The sequence below is a fragment of the Lathyrus oleraceus genome, chromosome 6 (genome assembly GCF_024323335.1).
Source record: "Lathyrus oleraceus cultivar Zhongwan6 chromosome 6, CAAS_Psat_ZW6_1.0, whole genome shotgun sequence".
Classification (NCBI taxonomy): domain Eukaryota; kingdom Viridiplantae; phylum Streptophyta; class Magnoliopsida; order Fabales; family Fabaceae; genus Lathyrus; species Lathyrus oleraceus.
The window spans coordinates 475005327-475029587 of record NC_066584.1 but is presented as its reverse complement, the minus strand read 5'-3'; the positions used below and the strand labels follow the sequence as shown (position 1 = coordinate 475029587).

Genomic DNA, 24261 nt, shown 5'->3' with positions numbered 1-24261 from the left:
ATGTTTTCTTTGATTGAACGAATAAAAACTGAAACTAAAGTTAATTTAGAAAATATGTTAACAAAGAAAGAGAGACCAAAATGTGGATCCCGCACACCTCAGGGACTCTGCAATAAATTAACTTAAACTTACGGTTAAATCGTGTTCAGTAGAAAATATCAGTTTAAAGACTAAACCTCACACTCTCGCGCTATTTAATAAGACGCTCCCTAACCATGATATTTTCCTAACGCTCGCCCATTTTAATTAAGAAACTCATTTTGAAAACTAAACAAATCCTAATGGATGCCTAAAACGGTACCGCCTTCTTTAGGATCGATGCCCCGTTCCTACTACCTGGTTCGATCCCCACGCTCTCGTAGTGCCGACTCGAACCTTAATTGATTCTCACTCTCGTGACAAATCGTTTTAATTTTAACTTAGAAACAAAGACCAAAACATAATTTAATAAAGTCCTTAAATTAATTTCATCACGAGTCCTATCGGAAACAACGGTTCTCACAAATCGGACTTAAAGTGGTTTAGCTAGACATGAACTTAATGGAAAACAACTTAAACATAATAATTGCAATTGAAAATAACATGCTTAAACACCTATAGAATGTGATATCAATAATAATAAAGCAATATAATAAAGAACCTGTAAATGCGGAAAAATAAATGCGAGACTGGAAGTAAAAACGGAACTGGAATAAACTTCAATTAAAATACCAAGATTGTTTATCCAAGAGTACAAACAAATCCTAAGACTAGTTAGTGGTAATCGCTCAATCGAGTGATTATCACTTGAAAATATAATTTATGTTCAAACTAAAACGACAGTGCTTCGCCTCCGGATGTCGAAAACTAGGTACAAGAGTGTCTTATATAGAGCTATAGCACTGTGAAACTTCCTCATTCACGTTTCAAGTAGTTGAGGAAAAGTTAAGAAGTGGGAAGGAGTGAGTCCAACCCACTTCCACTCATTTTGTTACCGAAGGTAGATGGAGGTTGCCACAAGGCTCATGGTGGTCGCCACAAGACTCATGGCGGTCGCCATGAGCTTTAATGAAGGGGTTGATGTGTTCTGGTGCCATGGTGGACGCCATAAGACCATGGTGAATGCCATGCACCAGAATGCTGCATTTTTGCATTTTTCTTCACCATTTCACTCACTTTTCCGCTTCGTTCACGCATATGCTCCCTAATCAACAAGTACCTGAAACACGAACATAACAAGACGTAACAGTGACAAAACATAGTAAAATAATGATAAATAACATGCGAAACGAGTCTAAAAACATGATGCGTTTTCACGTTATTAATCACATACAAACTTGATTCAAATTATGGTTAAGCTTGTCATTTTGGAGTTCATTTTAGGACATGTGACTCAAATCAAGATTTTATTGACTTGAATCATGACTCAAACCAAATGTGTAAAATCTGAAATTCATGTTCCTGACTTAAATGATTATCTCATTTGACTTTTTTCTCTGTCTAACTCAAAACTCTCATAATTTTTAAAAATGAAAAGTCTTTTGTCAATAACACAAACTTTTTCTCTCAACTTAACTTTCTTAACTTTTAATTTTATTTAGTTTGAATACTAAACAAATCCTAATCGATGCCTAAAACAATATCGCCCTCTTTAGGATCGATGCCCTGTTCTGTTCCTCCTATTTGGTTAGATCCCCACGCTCTCGTAGTGCCGACTCAAACCTTAATTGATTCTCACTCTCGTGACAAATCGTTTTAATTTTAACTTAGAAACAAAGACCAAAACATAATTTAATAAAGTCCTTAAATTAATTTCATCACGAGTCCTATCGGAAATAACAGTTCTCACAAACCGGACTCAAAGTGGTTTAGCTAGACATGAACTTAATGGAAAACAACTTAAACATAATAATTGCAATTGAAAATAACATGCTTAAACACCTATAGAATGTGACAACAATAATAATAAAGCAATATAATAAAGAACCTGTAAATGCGGGAAAATAAATGTGAGACTGGAAGTAAAAACATGACTAGAATAAACTTCAATTAAAATAGCAAGATTGTTTATCCAAGAGTACAAACAAATCCTAAGACTAGTTAGTGGTAATCGCTCAATCGAGTGATTATCACATGAAAATATATTTTGTGTTCAAACTAAACCGACAGCGCTTCGCCTCTATCTTCGGATGTCGAAAACTAGGTACAAGAGTGTCTTATATAGAGTTATAGCACTGTGAAACTTCCTCGTTCACGTTTCAAGTAGTTGAGGAAAAGTAAAGAGTTGGGAAGGAGTGAGTCCAACCCACTTCCACTCATTTTGTTACTGAAGGTAGATGGTGGTTGCACAAGGCTCATGGCGGTCGCCATGAGCTTTACTGAAGGGGTTGACCTGTTCTGGTGCCATGGCGGACGCCATAAGACCATGGCGAATGCCATGCACCAGAATGCTGCATTTTTGCATTTTTCTTCACCATTTCACTCACTTTTCCGCTTCGTACACGCATATGCTCCCTAATCAACAAGTGCCTGAAACACAAACATAACAAGACGTAACAGTGACAAAACATAGTAAAATAATGATAAATAACATGTGAAACGAGTCTAAAAACATGATGCGTTTTCACGTTATTAATCACATACCAGCTTGATTCAAATTATGGTTAAGCTTGTCATTTTGGAGTTCATTTTAGGACATGTGACTCAAATCAAGATTTTATTGACTTGAATCATGACTCAAATCAAATGTGTAAAATCTAAAATTTATGTTCCCGACTCAAATGATTATCTCATTTGACTTTTTTTTTTGCTTTTGGATAAAATCAAAAGGACATGTTTAATACATACTTTATATATATATATATATATATATATATATATATATATATATATATATATATATATATATATATAAACTAAATTTTCTCAGTCTAGCTCAAAACTCTCACAAGTTTTAAAAATGAAAAGTATTTTGTCAATAACACAAATTTTTTCTCTAAACTTAACTTTCTTAACTTTGAGATTTGATTAGTGCTTCAAAGGTTATTCTTTTGAAAAACTTCATCTTCAACCTCTAATAAAATCACTTTTATTACGTGTACGTACTTTTCATATATATATATATATATATAATAATGGAAAGTTTTATAAGAATAAACATTCTTAAAAAAAAAAAAACCGTGAGAATATAAAAGTTATTAGAAATTATTTTACTCTTAAAAACCTTTAAACTAAGTAATATTTTTTCCTAACCTTGTAATAAACATGATACAATTCTATCATGAATTCTTACAAATTTTGGATCCATTTGTTATATATTTATTTAAAAATAAAATTTAAATTTTATATTATTATTTATTACATAGATGTAATAATTTATATTATTATTTTAAATTGACATTATAAATAAAACATTGCTATTTTAAGTTGATATTATGATAGATGATTCAAGTTACTATTTTAACTTAACATTTTAAGCATTTCAATATAATAATATAATAGTAAGACATGTATTTTATATAATTCTATAATGATTAATTTATTTAATTTCTTATAACAATAGTATTGTTGTCCATTATTGCATTAACATATCATACACACTAGAGTAAAAAAAATATTCCTCTCCATCTTTTTCTTTTCATTTTCATTATTTAAAATTCTAATTCATAAATATCAATATCAGTATTTTTTATATTAATAAAAATTATTATAGTAAAAGTTATATTATTTTATCTTATATGTAGATATATAAAATAAAATAAAATAAAAAATATACATTTTCATCTTTATTCTCCACATGATTTAATATTTTAATTTATAAATATTAATAATTTGCATATCAATAAATAATATTATAGTAAAAATTATATAACATTATCTAATGTATATACATATCAAATAAAGTAAAATAAAAATTGTCAAGTGCATTGACCGTTTTACCCAAAGTTATTTTGTATTATTGTATAATGTCTAAAATTATTCTTTATTGATATGCAAATTATTAATAGACTTGTTTTTGTTAAAAATTCCAACGGTTTGTAGAAAATTTCTCCCATTTGCGTGGAGATAAGTAAGCTATGCATAGTGATGACAGTGTAAATGTCGTTGAGAGTACTGCCACGTCACCACCTTAACCCAAAACTCTGTCAAAGTCAATATCTTCAAAACGCCATATTCGCGCGCAGAAAACAAATCACACCCAGAAAACTCTAACTTCACAATCCACGTGTCTCACTTCAAAACCGTTAAACAAAAAAGCGTTTCGTTTTTTAGCAATGTAGCTTCTCATTTTACATATAGTAACTACCTTTCACTTCTTCACTACACAAACCTCTCTCTAACCATGGCTTCACGGAGAATCGTTTCGTCTTTGATACGATCTTCCCTCCGTCCATCTCCATCCAAATCCTCCATCACCGCCTCAACATCGAGAATCTCTTCTCAATCACGTCCTTCCCCTTCCCCTTCCGCTTACTTTCTCAACCGTGTAACGGAATACGCCACCGCGGCTGCCGCTGCAGCTCCCGCTCCTCCTCCGGTTAGGAAAGTTAGCGGCGGTGATGGAAAGATTACTGATGAACATACAGGGAAAGGGGCCATTGGACATATTTGTGCAATCATTGGTGCTGTAGTGGACGTCAGATTCGAAGATGGAGTACCTCCGATCCTTACCGCGCTTGAGGTTCTCGAAGGCTCTACACGGATTGTGTTGGAGGTTGCTCAACATTTAGGTCAGGGTGTTGTTAGAACTATTGCTATGGAGGCTACTGAAGGTGTTGTTAGAGGATGGCGTGTGCTCAACACCGGCTCTCCCATCACTGTAAATTCCCAATCATTTGCTTCCATTTATTGAACAAGTGTATTTGTCACTAACATTTACAGTACTTTTTATATCTTCTATCAAAATGGTTTGAAGTATTTTCTGACATACTTGTTTTCTATTTAGGTTCCCGTTGGCAGGGCTACCCTTGGACGTATCATGAATGTTATTGGAGAGCCTATCGACCACAAAGGCGAATTCAGTAAGCAACCTCTAAATCTTTCATAAGTCTGAAGTTTTTTATGTTATAGTTTCTATGGAAAATTTTCAACTGATGAATGATGATAACTTTTTGTGAATTACATTAGAAACCGAGCATTATTTGCCGATTCATAGAGAGGCTCCTGCTTTTGTTGAGCAAGCAACTGAACAGCAGATCCTTGTGACTGGTATCAAGGTATTTTTCTTTTGCTAGTGACTTCCTTTTTCTTTCTTTTTTCTTATTTGTGGTGAATGCATCAACCTCATATTTTTAAATGTTTAATGGCTTTATACCAAATTTGCATAAATTTCTTCATATAGGTTGTTGATATGCTTGCACCATACCAAAGAGGAGGAAAGATCGGGTTGTTTGGTGGTGCTGGTGTAGGAAAAACTGTGCTTATTATGGAACTTATCAACAATGTTGCTAAGGCTCATGGTATATAGCTTAATGTACCTAATTTATTCTTATTGAGAGGCTATTTTTCTGTAATGTATGCTTACTATTTCCATTTATTAGGTGGTTTCTCTGTTTTTGCTGGTGTTGGAGAAAGAACCCGAGAGGGAAATGATTTGTACAGAGAAATGATTGAGAGTGGTGTCATTAAGTTGGATGATAAGCAGGTTAACACAAAGCTGTTCATCATATACAATAAACAATATTCATAATATTTTCCTTTGCAAAGTTGTCAACTATGGTTTGTTTCATGGATTTAGAGTGAAAGCAAATGTGCTCTTGTGTATGGTCAAATGAACGAGCCACCTGGTTCTCGTGCCCGTGTTGGACTTACTGGACTCACTGTCGCTGAACACTTCCGTGATGCTGAAGGACAAGATGTACTTCTTTTCATCGACAACATTTTCCGCTTTACTCAAGTATGGACAAGTTATCTAGTCTAAGCTATCTTCTGTATCTCAATTGATATTCATAACATGACATTTAATGCATGATGCATTTGCAGGCAAACTCAGAGGTGTCTGCTTTGCTTGGTCGTATCCCATCTGCTGTTGGTTACCAACCAACATTGTCTACCGATCTTGGAGATCTTCAAGAGCGTATTACAACCACCAAAAAGGGTTCAATTACCTCTGTCCAAGCTATCTATGTGCCTGCTGATGATTTGACAGATCCTGCTCCTGCTACCACCTTTGCTCATTTGGATGCTACAACAGTGTTGTCAAGACAGGTTTGATTATTAACTACAGTGGCAATTTTAGTGATATCTTTTGGTTGTTACCACTAACTAAATAATGTGATTTACATGACTATTGAATATAGATCTCTGAGCTTGGTATCTATCCTGCTGTCGACCCATTGGATTCCACATCTCGTATGCTTTCCCCACTTATTTTGGGCGAGGCACACTATGAAACCGCCCGTGGTGTACAGAAAGTACTTCAAAACTACAAGAATCTCCAAGATATCATTGCAATTCTGGGAATGGATGAACTCAGTGAAGACGATAAACTGACTGTTGCCCGTGCTCGTAAAATTCAGCGATTCTTGAGCCAGCCTTTCCATGTGGCAGAAGTTTTCACTGGTGCCCCTGGCAAATATGTTGACTTGAAGGAGAACATTGCTAGTTTCCAGGTATTTATTTTTCTCATTTAGTCTAATTTTACCCAACCAAGTTGACAATACAAAGCTTTGATTGTTAATAACTACTTGTTATTCTGCAACTTACAGGGTGTGTTGGATGGAAAATACGACGCCCTTTCGGAGCAGGCATTTTACATGGTTGGTGGTATTGAAGAGGTCATTGCAAAGGGAGAGAAGATTGCTAAAGAAAATGCTGCATCTTAATCACACAATTCACACACAATTTTGTTTCAATTATTATAAATGCCAAGTTTAATAATTTAGGATCTCTTATTTTTTTTAAAATTTTGTTAGGTAATTCCTTTCATTTTAATCTTGTTTCGGACTGTAACATGAATCATGGCCCTTTTTTTTACTGTTATTTAATAAAAGGGAACTGATGCATCACTGTCACAAAACTCACCACAAGAATTGGTCGGTGTGATGTGAAGCATAATTTTGGAGAGTGAAAATACATGGAACTAAATGATTTGGTTTTTTTATTCTGGTAATATCCTATTTTTTTTTTAATTATATACTATATTCTGATTTTATTTTAAATTATTAATCATAATTTAATTTAATGGTCTAAAGAAAAAAAAATATAACTAGTGGTCAAAATTGAAAAATAGAAAAAGAATCGAGGTGAAAATGTAAGAATATAGTTTTTGGTTTTGTAAGTGCTATATAGTGTGTCACTGCCTCACTCCACAAACCCTAGACATCTTCATTCTCTCTCTCTCCTTTCTCTCTCTGAAGATGGCTTCACGCAGACTCGTATCGTCTCTGATTCGATCTTCTCTTCGTCGATCCTCATCGAAACCCTCAATTTCCGCCTCAACTTCGAGGCTCACTTCTCAATCCCGTGCCTCTCCTTGCGGCTATCTTCTTAACCGCGTAGCCGATTACGCTACTTCGGCCGCAGCTGCTGCTGCTCCTCCATCTCCGCCTCCAGCGAAAAAGGAGGTTCCCGGAGGTGGTAAAATCACCGATGAGTTCACCGGTAAGGGTGCGATCGGGCATGTTTGTCAGGTTATTGGTGCCGTCGTCGATGTCAGATTCGAAGAGGGTTTGCCTCCGATCTTGACTGCTCTTGAGCTTTTGGATCATGAAACGCGGTTGGTGTTGGAAGTTGCGCAGCATTTGGGCGAGGGCGTTGTCAGAACTATTGCTATGGATGCTACTGAAGGTGTTGTTAGAGGGTGGCGTGTGCTCAACACTGGATCCCCTATCAGTGTAAATATCCAATCGTTTACCTTTTGATTGATTCAATTTTCATTTATTGGTTGCAATTTCTGATTATTTTGACTTTGTCTGGGCTTTACTGGTTGCTAGATCTGATTTTTGGATGATTTATATCTGACTCTATATATGTTGCATTTTGTGGATCCAGATATGTTTTTTTGTCTATGGAATTGATTAAGTTTTATTGTTTTTTTAAGTAATTGATTTCGTTTTTATTCTATGGGAGTTTGCTGCGATTTAGTTGGAACATATGGATTTAGTTGGAACATATGGATTTAGTTGGAACATATGGATTTAGTGTTCTCAATCGTTGGCTGTCTGCATCATGCTATTAATTTGACAGTGCTGATATTGTTTTCTGAAATTGTGGTCTTTGTTACCCATTTTTGCTGTCAAATTGATGTATTCATTGAAAGTAAGGCCTGTTTGGTTAGAGTAATAATGATCTGTTTACGTTTTGCAAAAAAATCTTGTGTACACATCTATGAAAATGGAGTACACACGATAGATACTTTTTTGTCCTATTGCTCAATTACTCCCTTCATTTAAACTTAGTTTGTGGTTTAGTGTTTTGGTCTGTTACTAGCAATTAGCTACTTTAATATTTCACAATTAACTTGTGTCTTCCATGCAGGTTCCTGTCGGTAGGGCAACCCTGGGCCGTATCATGAATGTTATTGGAGAGCCTATTGACGAGAAGGGTGAATTGAGTAAGTAATCTATGTCAGTGTTTTGATGCTATTGATGCTATGAGTCGATTAATGTTATTTTTGTATCAATTCCTGTGTCCTATTAGCTGATGGTATTTATTGTCAATTGCCTCAGAAACTGAGCATTTTTTGCCCATCCATAGAGAAGCCCCTTCTTTTGTTGAGCAAGCAACTGAACAGGAAATTCTTGTTACTGGTATCAAGGTATTGTTATTTATTGTTTCTTACTGCCTAATGTTTATTTATGAATGCATTCTTTGTCAGTTCCATCATTATTTACTGGCATGGACATCTAATGGCTTGTTGTCTAAATTTGCTTAAAATTTGTCTAAATTTGCTTAAAATTTTCCTGGTATAGGTTGTTGACCTGCTTGCACCATACCAAAGAGGAGGAAAGATTGGGTTGTTTGGTGGTGCTGGTGTTGGAAAGACTGTGCTTATTATGGAACTTATCAACAATGTTGCTAAGGCGCATGGTATATGCTTGCTTAATGAACTCAATTTGTTCTTGTTGAGATGCTTTTCTTCTGAGATGGTATGCTGACTCTTTTCATTTATTAGGTGGTTTCTCTGTGTTTGCTGGTGTTGGAGAACGAACTCGAGAGGGTAATGACCTGTACAGAGAAATGATTGAGAGTGGTGTCATTAAGCTGGGTGATAAGCAGGTGAATGATGTTCATGATGCATGTTCAATATTATTCATATAGTAGTTAATTTTTCGAAGTTGTTAACTGTGGTTGTTTCATGAATTCAGAGTGAAAGCAAATGTGCTCTTGTGTATGGTCAAATGAACGAACCCCCTGGTGCCCGTGCCCGTGTTGGTCTTACTGGACTTACTGTTGCTGAGCACTTCCGTGATGCTGAAGGGCAAGATGTGCTTCTTTTTGTTGACAACATTTTCCGTTTTACTCAAGTATGGACATCTTATCTAGGATAAGTCATATTGTTTTATATCAATTGATATAGTACTTCTAGTTTTTCATTTTTTAATAATTAATGATATATCATGATGCGATTCAGGCTAACTCAGAGGTGTCTGCTTTACTTGGTCGTATCCCATCTGCTGTTGGTTACCAACCAACATTGTCTACTGATCTTGGAGGTCTTCAAGAGCGTATTACAACCACCAAAAAGGGTTCAATTACCTCTGTCCAAGCTATCTACGTGCCTGCTGACGATTTGACAGATCCTGCCCCCGCCACTACCTTTGCTCACTTGGATGCCACAACAGTGTTGTCACGATCGGTATGATTATGTTTTCTTCTCTTAAATTTTCTATTGCTTTGAGATTTTTGTTAATCACCAACTAAATTTGATTTTTGATAATTATTGAATAGATCTCTGAGCTTGGCATCTATCCTGCTGTCGACCCATTGGATTCTACATCTCGTATGCTTTCCCCACTTATTTTGGGTGAGGCCCACTATGAAACCGCTCGTGGTGTACAGAAAGTACTTCAAAACTACAAGAATCTTCAAGATATCATTGCAATTTTGGGAATGGATGAGCTCAGTGAAGACGATAAATTGACTGTTGCCCGTGCTCGTAAGATTCAGCGATTCTTGAGCCAGCCTTTCCATGTTGCAGAAGTCTTCACTGGTGCCCCTGGCAAATATGTTGACTTGAAGGAGAACATTACTAGTTTCCAGGTAATTTTTCCCCATATAGTCTAATTTTACCCAACCCAGTGGAACAAAGTTTTGATTTTTGGTTGTTGTAACTGTAATGTTGTCTTCTGGTTGCTGCTGGTGTTATTTTCATTATATGTGCTATGCATGTTTTTGTATTTGTTGTTTGTTGTTGCCCTCTTTACTATTAGACAAGTTATTTAGAATTGATTTAAATTGCCATTAAGCTGCATTCAAATTGTTTTTCATCTCTATCTTTTTATTATGACTTTTAAAATCTTCAAATTTTAATTTTAGAAACATTAATTTGATCATGTACATTATCCAAGCGCAATCCAATCTGCAATTCTTGTTTTCCTTGATGCATCCCAACTTTTTTCATATTTTACCCATGTACTAGACTTCTTGATTGTTATCTTATCTTAAATGGATCGTTTCAAACCATAACTTGTTATTGTTTTTTTTCTGTGGATTAATAATGCATGGTTGTTGTGTAACTTGCAGGGTGTGTTGGATGGCAAGTACGATGACCTTTCAGAGCAGTCATTTTACATGGTTGGTGGTATTGAAGAGGTCATTGCAAAGGCAGAGAAGATTGCCAAGGAATCAGCTGCATCTTCATCTTAATCTCACAAATCCCTCCCATCATTTTGTCTTTTCTTTATAATTGCGAAAATTTAATAATTTAGGAACTCTTTCTTGGCAATGCCAAACAACAAAAATTTTCCATTTTATAATTTTTATAATTTGAATGGTCATTCCTTTCATTTTGAGTGTTGTTGCTGACGGTGAGATCATCCAAATTATGTGGCCGCTTTTTTTCCGTTGTGTTATTTAATAAGTGGATGATGCAACAGATTGTACATTTTTATTTGTTAAGAACTTGGATGCATCCATTGTTAAAGTTTAGAGCTGGTTCATGTGTTGTGAAGCATACTTTTACGTCATTGATGAATTTTCAAACAATTCAACAATATTGTCAATATATTTTATTCTGCAGCTAATTAATATTTATTGATACTATTGAATACGCCTCTATTATGTAGATATAATTCATGTTTTGGAATATTACGAATTAAAATAATATTAAAAGGCGATTTCTTCATTCTTCTATTAACAGAAGTGTTTAGTGTTTCATATTATTTGCTTTAAGTATTAGTATAACTTCACTCTAGATTTACTGATGTTAGGTTTAGCGAATGTTGGGATAAAAGTGGTTTCGAGTTTGATTTCTAAATTCAACATACTATTGATTGTCTTCCTTTGAACATGTGAAAATAATGATAAATTAATCCATCATTATGAAGTTCACTTCAGTTGTTGTCAAGAATAAGCACATGACGTCTTTTTACGAGTTAAATTGCAATCTAATGCATCACTGTACCTCATAGATGTTACTAGTACTTGGAATGCATCACTGTACCTCATAGATGTTACTAGTACTTGTAAAACACCACAATGTACTAACATCGTGATACAACAATGTATACACGAACATAGTGATGACAATTGTAACTTTCTCCATTGAGTATCTGCAAAACTTAGTGACAATTGTATACTTCGCTATTGAGTACATGCAAAAATTATCTATAAATAGGATAACAATCTGCAAAATTTACTTAAAACCTAAACCTCTATAAATAGGATAATATTCTGCAAAATTTACTTAAAACTCATAAAATGGATAAGGACATCTATAATTATCCATTAAAATAAGTGGGAATAAGTAGGGGTGGCAAAACGGGTATGCCGGACCCGTTGGGCATGTTCGTTTTGCCCGCACTTTAGTGTAGGGCGGGTCAAGATTTACGCCTTCACTCTCTAATGTGTCCGTTCCGTCCCGTTTTTTTGTGGCCTTTTGCGAACACATGCATTTACATAAATTTTTGCATTTTTAGACTTAAAGAGTGCAGTGTCCGCGGGCTTTCCCCGCCCTCACTTTTTTGCGGGACGAACCTAAGTTTTAGGCCCACATCCTCAACAATGACCGTCCCGCCCCGTTTTTTCCCGGGCTTTTGCGAGGTGGGTCTAAATGGGACGGACATGCCCATTTGTCACCCCTAGGTATAAGTGTGAGTACTTTATTACCTAGCCAACTCTATACCTGCACAATATATGTTTATATATATTTTATTATCATTATTATGTACATATGTTAATCTAATAGTTTTATTAAATACATTACTATTAAATGTGTGTTTATTTCTTAATTCAACAATAACATCCTAATTTTTTTAAATGTTGTTCAAAAATTAAAAAAATATAAATTATATTTAATCGATCTTTTTTTATTAGAAATACGGGTAAACAGGTACAAGTATGGGTACTTAGATACCCATAGGATACAAGTACAAGTGTTGGTGCCCATGTGGATATGAGCTTAGGTACGAAGTTTTTTTTAAACCAGGGGCACGAGGTTTTTTTAAACTATGAGCTCAGGTACTAAAGTACCCTATCCATTGCCATCTCTATATGGATGTGCTATATCGGTGGAAGGAATGATGATGCTATTGCTGCCGCCTTGCAAGCAGTGGCTCAAGCTGTGCAGAACAACCAACATGGAGGAAATGATGAGTTCTACAGCTTGGGAAAGTTTCAGAGGAACAACCTGCCTACCTTCAAAGGTAGATATGATCCAAAGAGAGCATAAGCATGACTTAGGGACATTGAGAAGATTTTCAGGTAATAGCATGTACCGAGGCACAAAAACTGCAGTTCGACACACATATGCTAACTGAAGAAGATGATGATTAGTGGGGTAACACTCGTCAGAGATTGGAAGCTACGGGTAATGAAATTACATGGGCTGTGTTCAAAAGAGAGTTTGTAGAGCGGTATTTTCCAGAAGATGTGCGTGGTAAGAAAGAGATTGAGTTTTTGGAATTAAAACAAGGGAACTCAATTGTTGCTGAATATGCTGCTAAGTTCGAGGAACTTGTGAAATTTTGTCCACACTACAATGATGCAGCTGCAAAGGTTTCCAAATGTATCAAGTTTGAGAATGGGTTGCGTCTTGAGATCAAGTAGAATAGATTTGCCGGTTTCCTGAACTGGTGAGCAAATGCAGAATATATGATGAGGACAATAGGGCTCGGTCTGCTCATTATATAAGTTTGAGTGAGAAAAGGGGAAAACAACTGAATCATAGAAAGCCGTATAGTATTCCAGCTGACAAAGGGAAACAAATAATTTCAGATGGTAGAAGGCCAAGTGTGGGGAGGGGCTCCTGCTTCTATCCAATGCTACAAGTGTGGTGGTGCACGACATCGCGCCGATGAATGTAAAAGTGATGAAAATAAATGTTTCAAATATGGCAAGTCAGGACATCCGATCGCTGATTCCAAAACTAATGTGCCTACTTGTTACAATTGTGGGGAATCAGGTCTCATCAGCACCACTTGTCAGAAACCAAAGAAAGCCCAGACTGAAGGGAAGGTGTTTGCGTTGACTGGATCTCAGCCTAACAATTCTGACAGGTTTATTAGAGGTACATGTTACATTCAGGACATTCCTTTGATTCCTATTATTGATACGAGTGCAACACACTCATTTTCTTCTGCTAATTGCGTATGAAAAATGGGTCTTATTTTGTCTACTCTGAATAGTGGACTAGTTATCGACACTCCAGCTAACGGGTCGGTGACTACTTCTTTGGTATGTCCAAATTGTCCTTTGTCCATCTATGGCAAGGACTTTGGTGTTGATTTAATTTGTTTACCACTGGAAGATATGGATGTAATAATGGGAATGAACTAGTTGGAGTTCAACCATGTTTATATCAATTGTTACAACAAAACCTTACGATTTCTATGACACCATACATGATGTCCACATCAGAGTTGGGAGAACTGAAGAATCAGTTGGAAAACTTACTTGAAAAGAGATTTATCAGACCAAGTGTATCGCCTTGGGGAGCTCTAGTGTTGTTGGTGAAGAAGAAATATGGTAGTATGCGCTTATGTGCTGATTATCGACAATTGAATAAAGTGACGATAAAAAATAAATTTCCACTTTCGAGAATCAATGATTTAATGGATCAACTAGTAGGGACATATGTATTTAGCAAAATTGATTTGAGGTCAGGTTACCATCAGATTCGAGTTAAAGACGAGGATATTCAGAAGACGACTTTTAGAACTCGATACAACCATTACAAATATTCGGTGATGCCTTTCGGAGTATCTAACACACCAGGGGTGTTCATGGAATATGTGAACCACATTTTGCGTCCGTACCTTGATCAGTTTGTTGTAGTCTTTATTGACGACATACTGATTTACTCTAAGTCGAATGAGGAGTATGTCGAACATTTGAGAGTTACTATTCAAGTATCGAGTATCGAAGAGATACTCAAATGGCTCACAAATACCAAAGACAACTAAACCCTAACACATACAATGTCCAACGCTTCTTCGTTACCTTCTTAGCTTTAGAAACGATCTTTAAATAGCCTTAGAAAGGCATGGGCTTCGGGCTTGATTAACAGCCGATCCAAGGACTCTGCATAATCTTCTGTAGATTTGATTCCAATCATATCAGATGTTTCCTAAAATGTTTTCACATCTTTCCTTTGAAACCAAGGCAAAGAAAAATATTCTTTTCCGTTTTAAAATACGCGTTTCTTGACCCATACATCTCGTGAAATAAGTCTTAAGAGGATTTTAAGATATTTCACAAAATAGAAATAAATATTTCAAGAAATTGAAATAGAGCATACTCCGATGTTGAACCAACATGTTAGGACATCTTATCCAATATCTTGCTTGAATACCAGTTTTTCCAAAATACAGCCAATCACTACACGCCAGACCTAACAATCTCCCCCTTTGGCAAATTTTGGCTAAAATAATTTTGCATAGACCAACTAGAAAGATGGTAAAGATCTCAGTAATAAAAACAACACACATGCATCAAAATTTTACTGACCAAAAACAACAGAGGAAGGCGCAACATAAAAGGTCTTTAGCCTCACATCTGAGAGAAATAAACTCTCACACAAAGAACCTACTTAAGAGAAAAATAAATTCTCTTAGTAGGAGGATGTCATGACATTTTATCTAACTTTATTAAGACATACAACCCATACGAAACTCAGCAAATGCTCCCCCTGAGTTGCAGAACAGGGGCAAGAGCTACCCCCCTCCATAAGCACTCCCCCTCAAGGGGAAAGAGGCATGACAAGGCTATCAAAAAATCTATCACATGATTACTCCCTCTTTTTAGCCAAAAAGTTGACAAACACAATCAAACTTTAGATGTAGCAGAATAATCAAAAGTTAAGTTACATACCGAGAGAACTTTAAAGTGTATAAATATTCAAGGAATAGCCCACACAAAAAATAGAAGCACAAACAAAACACAGAAGAACCAAAATACTTCAGTCCTCATCATTGTTGGTTGTCTCTTCATCAACACTTGCATCAGTATCTTCCTCACTAGTAACTTCTTTATCTGCATCATCACCTTTCAGATTTCCTTCTTCTTCAGACAAGGCCTTTATTAGAATCTCAAGCCTGCTCTTCCTCTTAGTACAACCTTTGATAGTTTCATCCAAGGTTTTGCATGTATCTTTTAGGTCAGAAAGGATTCCTGCTCTAGTAGTAGACCTGGAAGGTTTTTGGCTAGATGTCATGACAATATCTGGAACATGTTTCCTAGTGAAAAGCCTATAATGTAATGACAAAGTGGGATCTCTTTTGCAGACACTATCAGAACTGAGCAAAATACTTGGGTGTTGACTCAGTATAACACCAAAAATTAATGAGGAAAATGCTTTTGGCATCTTTACAGCGAAGGAGGCAACATGCTTCATTGTTTGTTCAAAGACATAGGATCCAAAGTCAAACTCTATCTTGGTCCCCACAATATAAATGAACTTACCCTATCCTGTAGAAATGTTGGAAGTGTGATTAGTTCACACTCAAGTAGCTTGTTGACAACTCCCGTTTTCTAGGCCATTCCTTCACTTGTTTTTCTGTAACTTCTCTGCAAATGACATTGTCAGAAACTTCCACCTCAATTTGTTCTTTTCCATTTATGCCCCAAAACATATTTATGATTTCGGGGGAGAATTCCACACACATTCCTCTTACATAAACCTTTCTAAACTCCTTACTTATCTTGTTATCACACTCCTTAGAGATATTCACTACGAATTCTTTAACAAGCATTTCGTAGCACTTGCCAAAGCCAGTCACACTTTTCGTCAATCCAACTTCTTGAATTAGACCCATCACTTCTTTGCACTCAAAAGCATCTTTCCCAAGTTCTCTTTCTAATTCCAGTCTCCTTTGGTAAACAAAATTCCACTTTTCTACATTCTCCATAGAGTGAAAGGAAATGTTATCAATTGGAACTTCAGAAATATTTTATGGAACCTTCTTCCCAAAAGAGTGCTTTCTTGTAGTAGAGACAATGTTATGAACATCACGTTCGACATCACAGTCAAACTCGACATCACGTTCAAAGATTTCTTCTTGGAGATAGGAGTGACAACCTTGCTCCATCCTTTTGTAGGCCCAACACTCGTTCTTCTCCTTAGAGATTTTGAGGGCATGTTATAGGATTCAACTGCCTTGACTTTTCTGTTCTTTAACCTTTTTGCTATTCTTGGAGCCAGTCTTTTACCGATGGGATCATCATCAGAGTCCATATCATATATATTCATTATGTCTGTAGATTGATCCTTCTTCTCTACAGAGTTTTCTTCTTTGTCAACTAAATCACTAGACATGCCATCAAAATCATCCTTTTCTTCTGATTTTTCAGGGGACCGAGTAGACATATTTGTATCAGATTTATCTAGAGGGGTTTCAGTAGGGTTATTAGGTTAGGCCAAGGATGTGGAAAAATCTGGCACAACACCAGTCTTAGGTTCAATACCCAAAACTTGAGAGTTCAACAAATAAATGTTCTTATCAACACCGTCTCTATCAGCAACAATCATGCTAGATTTACTTAGAGTAGTAACAGATCTAGGTTTATTAGTGTTTTCAGATGTTTCAACATTTCCCATAACATTTGGAACGATATAACTTTTTGCAGAAGCATCAACATTAGGTTCAACATTAATAAGATCAAGGTACATGCTAGTCGTTGAGAGAGGTTTCTTGGCAGCAGTGGAGAGGTCAAGAATTTTTACATCACTAGTAGCCATAGATGGAGAAGAAGAAGTACTTACTTTAGCAGGATTTCCCTTTCTCGAAATAGTTGTTCTAGGCTTCCTTATAGGGTTTGCATGGCCAAGAACCATAGATAGAGGAACATCATCAGTAATAGCTTCAGAAAGATTCATATCAGTAACGTCACTCCTAGGGTTAGATTGTTCTTTGGTATACTTGCTGGGAGTTGAGACAGAAGGCTGGGACATTTTGGAAATTTGATTTTGAGGTATGAACTTCAAAGAGAAGATAGAGAGATGAGGGTGACTGAGAATAAAGTTCAGAGAGAGAGTAGAGAAATAATGAGGGTAACGTGAATGATATTTATGAAGTAAGTAGGATGGTGTGTTGGGAAAATAAGGAAGGTTTGTAATGATTTTCCTTGAGTTTTGTGCACCATTAAATGGAGGGAAGAGAGAATTTGATTTGCATGTCTCCATATCCATAATTGTTATAATTCTTCAAGCATGCAAATAACCAATTCACCCCTTAACTTCTTAAACTGATTTGCATCCAAGGCTTTAGTGAAAATATCTACCAATTACTTTTCAATGGCCACATGCTCAAGAGTAACAATTTTGTCTTTGACAAGATCCCTGATAAAATAATGACGAATATCAATGTGCTTTGTCCTGCTATATTGAATGGGATTCTTGGATATATTGATTGCACTTAGATTGTCACAAAATAATGTCATGACATCTTGTTGGACATTATATTCCTTTAGAATTTGTTTCATCCAAATTAATTGAGAGCAACTGATTCTTGCTGCAATGTATTCAGCCTCATCCGTAGACAATGACACACAATTTTGCTTCTTACTAAACCAAGATATTAAATTATTTCCCAAGAAGAAACACCCTATAGAAGTGCTCTTTGTATCATCAGCTCTGCCTGCCCAATATGTATCACAATATCCTATAAGCATGGAATTTGCATTATGAGAATACAACATTCCATAGTCACTAGTCCCATTGATGTATTTCAGGATCCTTTTTTCACTTGAGTAATATGACTCATTTTGGGTTCAGACTGATATCTTGCACACACTCCTACAACAAATGTAATGGCAGGTCTTCTAGCTGTAAGATACAGTAAACTACCAATCATAGTCCTATACAGACTTTGATCCATATCCACACCTTTTTCATTTTTCGTTAACTTCAAGTGGGTTGGTGTTGGTGTCCTTTTGTGATATGCATTTTCCATGTTAAACTTCTTTACTATACTCTTAGCATACTTTCTTTGTGAGATAAAGATAGTATCATCCATTTGTTTGACTTGAAGACCAAGAAAGTAAGTTAGTTCACCAACAAGACTCATCTCAAATTCAGATTGCATCTGCCTGACAAAATGTTGGACCATCAGGTTTGACATCCATCCAAACACAATGTCATGAACATATATTTGAGCTATCATGAGTTTACCATGCTCTTCTTTAACGAACAAGGTCTTATCCGTTCCTCCTTTTTTGTAGCCTTGTTGACAAGGAACTCAATTAGCCCTTCATACCACGCCATAGGTGCTTGCTTCAATCCATAGAGAGCTTTCCTTAGTTTGTAAACATGATCTGGAAATTTAGGATCTATGAACCCCTTGGGTTGTTCTACATACACTTCTTTATTCAAGTATCCATTTAAGAAGGCATTTTTCACATCCATCTGAAATAGCTTGAATTTAAGCAAACAAGCCACTCCTAAAAGCAATCTTATGGACCCAAGACGAGCAACATGAACAAAAATCTCATCAAAATCAACCCATTCAATTTGAGTGTATCCTTGTGCAACAAGTCTAGCCTTGTTTCTGGTCATAATTCCCTTTTCATCAAATTTGTTCTTGTAGATCCATTTATTCCCAATAACATTCATCCCTTTAGGACTAGGAACTAGATCCCATATTTCATTCCTTATAAACTGCCCTAGTTCTTATTGCATAACGTTGATCCAAAATTCATCAGTCAAAGCTTCCTTTACATTTTAGGTTCAAACTTTGACACAAAGCCAGAATTTGATGCCACATCTCTGGATCTAGTGGTGATCCCTTCATTATGATTTCCAATAATAAGTTTCTTTGGATGGTATTTTTGAATTCTAATAGAGAGACCTTTTTTGGCTTGATGGTTGTCTGGTTCAGTTCCTACTAGTTCACTGTTTGACTCAATAACTCCCTCATTTTCAGAAGTATCAGTCTGCTGAGCTGATGTTCCAACATCTTCTTCGACATCAGTTCCTTTTTCCGTGATTATATCATCCACTACAACATTGATGGATTCCATCATGACTTTGGTTCTGGAATTAAATACTCTATAGGCTATGCTGTTTGTAGAGTAGCCCATAAGTATTCCTTTATCACTCTTAGGATCGATCTTTCTTCTTTGTTCACGATCAACCAAAATATAACATTTACTTCCAAACACATGAAAGCATTTGACAATAGGCTTCATTCCTTTCCACAATTCATAGAGAGTAGTTGAGGTACCAGTTCTTAGAGTGACCCTATTATGAATATAGCAAGCAATATTCATTGCTTCATCCCAAAAATGGTAAGGTAGATGCTTATAATGGAGCATGACTCTAGCTGATTCTTGTAGAGTCATATTCTTGCGCTCAACAACTTTACTGGGGGGTGGTGGGAGAAGAGAACTCATGGCCAATACCTTCAGAGGAGCAAAATTCAGCAAATTTTCTATTTTTAAATTCCTTGCCATGGTCATTTCTAATCCTGACAATTACACATTCCTTCTCTCTTTGAAGTCTTTGACATAAATCTTTGAAGACCTCAAAGACATCTGATTTTTCCTTGATGAAGTTCACCGAAGTGAATCTTGAAAAATCATCAACAACAACATAGACATACCTTTTCCCACCAAGGCTCTCGACCTGCATGTGCCCCATTAAGTCCATATGAAGGAGTTCCAGAACATTTGAAGTGGTCTAATGTTGCAACTTTGGATGTGACATCTTGATTTGCTTCCCAATTTGACACTCACCACAAATTTTACCTTCTTCAATCTCGAGCTTAGGAATACCTCTTATGGCTTCTTTAGACACAATCTTTTTCATGCCTTTCAGATGTAAATGCCCAAGTTTTTGGTGCCATATGTTAACTTCATCTTCTTTGGATACCAATCATGTGAAAGAGCAATTAATTTCTTGAGATGTCCACAAGTAACATTTGTCCTTAGACCTGACACCCTTTATCAGAACTTCATTTTTCTCATCAGTGACCAAACACTCAAATATTTTGAAATTTACTTTAAGACCTTGATCACATAGCTGACTGATACTAATTAAATTAGCAGTCAGAACTTTTACCAACATAACATCATCAAGACTCGGAAGTCCTGTACAAGCTAGTCTTCTAACTCCTTTAATTTCACCTTTAGCCCCATCACCAAAAGTGACATAACCATTGGAGTAGGACTTAATGTTCTCCAAGAACTTCTTGACACCTGTCATATGTCTAGAACATCCACTGTAAAAATACCAGCCTTCTCTAGCTGAAGCTCTAAGAGAGGTATGAGCTATGAGACTAGTGTTGACAGGCTTGGGTATCCACTCCCTTTTAGTGTTAGTTACCACTTGATTAGCCATTGGTTATGTTTGATACCTGGGATATCCATACGGTTTAAAGTAAAAGGGCTTTATATGACCAAAATTTCCATAATAATGACATCTCCAGCGCAATGGCTTCCCTCTAGTTTGAGTACTATGATGTCTGGTACGAAGTTGAGGTAGATGTTTAGACATTACAGGTTCAGACTCTCTTCTTGGAAGAATAAAGTTTGTCATAGGACTTTCTCCTTGTTTGTTTAAAGATTGATAATTAAACCCTATCCCCCTCAAATCTCCAAGCACTTTCCTAACTTGCAGAACTTCATCTAACATATCAGAACCCTTGTTCAACATTCTTACAAACTTTGTCTTGTTATTAAGTTTGGAAGTCAACAGAGTCACCTCATCTTGAAGATCAAAGATGGTAGACATATATTTTTGTTTTTCAGCCTGCAACTGTGATATAATTTTTCTTCTTCTATTTTTCTCCCAGTTGACAAACTTCTTCACTTTTGATGCATAGTTCTCTATAAGAGGCAACCAGTTCATGATAGGATACTTCCTCATCACGAGAATCTTCATCAGATTCATATCTTCCAGTTAAGGCAATTACATGTTTCGCAGCTTCTTCCTCAGGTTCATTTTCAGCGTTATCATCATTAGACCAAGAAACAGACAACCTTTTTTTTTGTTTCTTGAGATATGTAGGGCATTCTGCTTTAATGTGTCCAAATCATTCACACCCATGACACTGAATGCCTTTACCTTGATTGTATCTCTCTTCTGTTCTTGTTCTTCTCTGAAAGTCATTGATATTCCTGATGTCAGATGGGATGTTCTTGAAATTTGGGCTTGACTTCCTGTCCGTTCTCTTCAACACCTTGTTGAATTGTCTTCCAAGCAGTACAATACCATTAGTTATCCATTCATTAGCATCCAAGTCACATTGGCCCTCTTTATCTTCAGAGTTGGATACAAAGGCTATGCTCTTGTTCTTCTTTTCAAATCTGTCACTAATACCCAATTCAAAAGTTTGGAGTGACCCAATAATTTCATCAACTCTCATGATGCCGATGTCTTGGGCTTCTTTAATGGTTGTGACCTTTATGTCAAACTTCTTAGATAAGAACCTAAGAATTTTTCTAACCAGCTTTTCTTCTGACATCTTTTCTTCCAAGGCACTAGACGAATTTTCTATTTCAAGAATATTCATGTGAAAATCATGAATACTCTCATAATCTTTCATATTTAGATTCTCAAATCTGGTAGTGAGGAGTTGAAGTCTAGACATCTTCACTTTAGATGTGCCTTCATGAGTGGTTCTGAGAATTTCCCATACATATTTGGCCACAATACAAGTGTTTATTAACCTGAATATGTTTTTGTCGACTCCATTGAATAAAGCATTCAAAGCTTTGGAGTTTCCAAGAGCCATTTCATCTTCTTCCTTAGACCAGTCATCTTCAGGCTCCAGGTCAGCATTAGCCTTCCCATCTTTGTCATTCACGATAGGATGTTCCCAACCCTTAATGACGGATTCCTAGGTCTTGTTGTCCATAAATTTTAGGAATGCCATCATTCGTGCCTTCCAATAGTCATAGTTGGTTCCATCTAAGATGAGTGGTTTGTTAATAAATCCTCTTTCCTTATCCATAGTACTAGAAAGTATCTTCCTCGAATTTCACCCAGAAACAGAGCAAAATCGCTGCTCTGATAGCAATTGAAATTCTAGTATGCAGATCCCAGATGTCGTACACGATGTCATGACACCAGAGTCAGCATATTGTTACACCACAAACAATATCAGGAATTAATTAAGTAATATTTAAGTAAATAACACAAATAGTTATTAACCTAGTTCAGTGCAACATCACCTACATCTGGGGACATCAAATCCAGGAAGGAAATCCACTATAACAAAATTAGTTCAAAGTTCTAAACAACTTCAGGTTTTAAAAACTTCTCACCTAATCTCTACCCGTGAAAGTTTCTATCTAAGACTCTCCTAGATATGAGACCCTCTTACTTCCCTTTAACCATGCAAAATACTCTCTTGCTTAAAAGCTTATGAGGGATTCACAATTATAACTCAATACCACAAGTCTTATTTAAGTATCAAAGAGATACTCAAATGGCTCACAAATACCAAAGACAACTAAACCCTAACACAAATAATGTCCAACGCTACTTTGTTACCTTCTTAGGTTTAGAAACAATCTTTAAATAGCCTTAGAAAGGCATGGGCTTAGGGCTTGATTAACAACAGATCCAAGGACTATGCACAATCTTCTATAGATTTGATTCCAATTGTCATACGGTGAACTGACTTGGTGTGTTTTGCTTTGGAAAGCAAATGTCGCGGTTAGCAAGAGTCGCCACCGACTTTTCTTTTATCCAATAAGGAAAGGTGGAAAAGAACAGGAAAGACCTTAATTTAGATTTTGGGTTCGAGAGGTACATTATACAAAGGGAAGGTGTTAGCACCCTTTGTATCCATGGTTATCCATGGGCTCTTAATTGCTCGATCACTTATGTTTGTCTGAAAAGGTGTTGGTGGATCGTTTAAAAATGTTTTTTGAAAAGAGAGTTTAACTTTGTAATGATTCTTGTACGAATGTATACAAAGTGTTTATCTCGTTTAATTTTGAAAGCTGCTCAGAAAACTGTTTAGAAAAAGATAACTTGGCAATGATTCTAGTACGAATGTATACCAAGTGGTGATTTTCTAGTAGCTGTTTTGCAAAGTGTGAGGTGTGAAAAGTATTTTGAGTTGTGATTCAGCATTTAAGAGTTATACCTACCCAAGGTCGTTATAGATATTTCCTGTCCTTATGAGGGTAAAACTGTCCTTACTATTGAGAAGTAAGTAGTTTTATCCTTTGGATGTAAAAGGGTCATCGTAGGGTCATCGATTGGTCATTGAAGGCAACATTTGTAAGGATACCTTAGCATTCGGAGGGACGATCATCATTTAACCGTAAGCTACACCGAAGGGTCATCGAGGGACAAAAATCATATATTCGAAGGAAACATCCGAGGGACTATGATTTATTTTATAGGGACATGATGATTTAATCGAAGGGTCTTTGCTAAGTGTATCCCCACATTCGCGGGACATGACCATAATACCATAATACCGTAAAGCAGCAAAGAGAGGTCCAAGATCACATATTCAAAGGCCATATTTTACAATCAATTAGGTAATTAGGAGGAATCCCCACATTAAAATTAATACATTAAGATCAATTAAGCAATTTAGGGGGGATCTTTGCCATAAAATTAATACATTAAAATCAATTGAGTAATTCAGGGTGAATCTCCACAAGGGTATCCCACAAATAAAGTGGAATACCTAACAATCAATCTTTTCCTGGGATATGTGAACC

General features: G+C 36.1%; 3 protein-coding genes across 3 annotated transcripts; 2 read left to right on the top strand and 1 right to left on the bottom strand.

Annotated features, from left to right (window-relative positions):
- Nucleotides 1-4201: 4201 nt before the first annotated feature.
- Nucleotides 4202-6986, top strand: LOC127097966 (ATP synthase subunit beta, mitochondrial). Its single transcript, XM_051036466.1, has 9 exons — nt 4202-4798; nt 4925-5000; nt 5107-5195; nt 5321-5438; nt 5520-5623; nt 5717-5875; nt 5962-6186; nt 6279-6590; nt 6687-6986. The coding sequence occupies exons 1-9, from the start codon at nt 4322-4324 to the stop codon at nt 6801-6803; spliced, it is 1677 nt and encodes a 558-aa protein (XP_050892423.1). The 5' UTR covers nt 4202-4321; the 3' UTR covers nt 6804-6986.
- Nucleotides 6987-7289: 303 nt separating this feature from the next.
- LOC127097965 (ATP synthase subunit beta, mitochondrial) lies at nt 7290-11070 on the top strand. The gene is made up of 9 exons (XM_051036465.1): nt 7290-7814; nt 8458-8533; nt 8649-8737; nt 8892-9009; nt 9095-9198; nt 9288-9446; nt 9554-9778; nt 9871-10182; nt 10666-11070. Exons 1-9 carry the CDS (start codon nt 7338-7340, stop codon nt 10786-10788), a joined length of 1683 nt encoding a protein of 560 aa, XP_050892422.1. The 5' UTR covers nt 7290-7337; the 3' UTR covers nt 10789-11070.
- Nucleotides 11071-16070: 5000 nt separating this feature from the next.
- LOC127096332 (uncharacterized) lies at nt 16071-16945 on the bottom strand. The gene is made up of 2 exons (XM_051034916.1): nt 16592-16945; nt 16071-16481 (listed from the first exon to the last, which is right to left on the bottom strand). The coding sequence occupies exons 1-2, from the start codon at nt 16943-16945 to the stop codon at nt 16071-16073; spliced, it is 765 nt and encodes a 254-aa protein (XP_050890873.1).
- Nucleotides 16946-24261: the final 7316 nt, after the last annotated feature.

Bases quoted from the DNA above. Each gene is read 5' to 3' on its own strand.
- LOC127097965 (XM_051036465.1), top strand. From the start codon at position 7,338: ATGGCTTCACGCAGACTCGTATCGTCTCTGATTCGATCTTCTCTTCGT. The intron at 7,815-8,457 runs GTAAATATCCAA...TCTTCCATGCAG, and splicing joins ACACTGGATCCCCTATCAGT to GTTCCTGTCGGTAGGGCAAC. The intron at 9,779-9,870 runs GTATGATTATGT...ATTATTGAATAG, and splicing joins CAACAGTGTTGTCACGATCG to ATCTCTGAGCTTGGCATCTA.
- LOC127097966 (XM_051036466.1), top strand. From the start codon at position 4,322: ATGGCTTCACGGAGAATCGTTTCGTCTTTGATACGATCTTCCCTCCGT. The intron at 4,799-4,924 runs GTAAATTCCCAA...TTTTCTATTTAG, and splicing joins ACACCGGCTCTCCCATCACT to GTTCCCGTTGGCAGGGCTAC. The intron at 5,196-5,320 runs GTATTTTTCTTT...TTCTTCATATAG, and splicing joins TCCTTGTGACTGGTATCAAG to GTTGTTGATATGCTTGCACC.
- LOC127096332 (XM_051034916.1), bottom strand. From the start codon at position 16,945: ATGTCTACTCGGTCCCCTGAAAAATCAGAAGAAAAGGATGATTTTGAT. The intron at 16,482-16,591 runs GTGATGTTCATA...CACTCTATGGAG, and splicing joins GTTTGACTGTGATGTCGAAC to AATGTAGAAAAGTGGAATTT.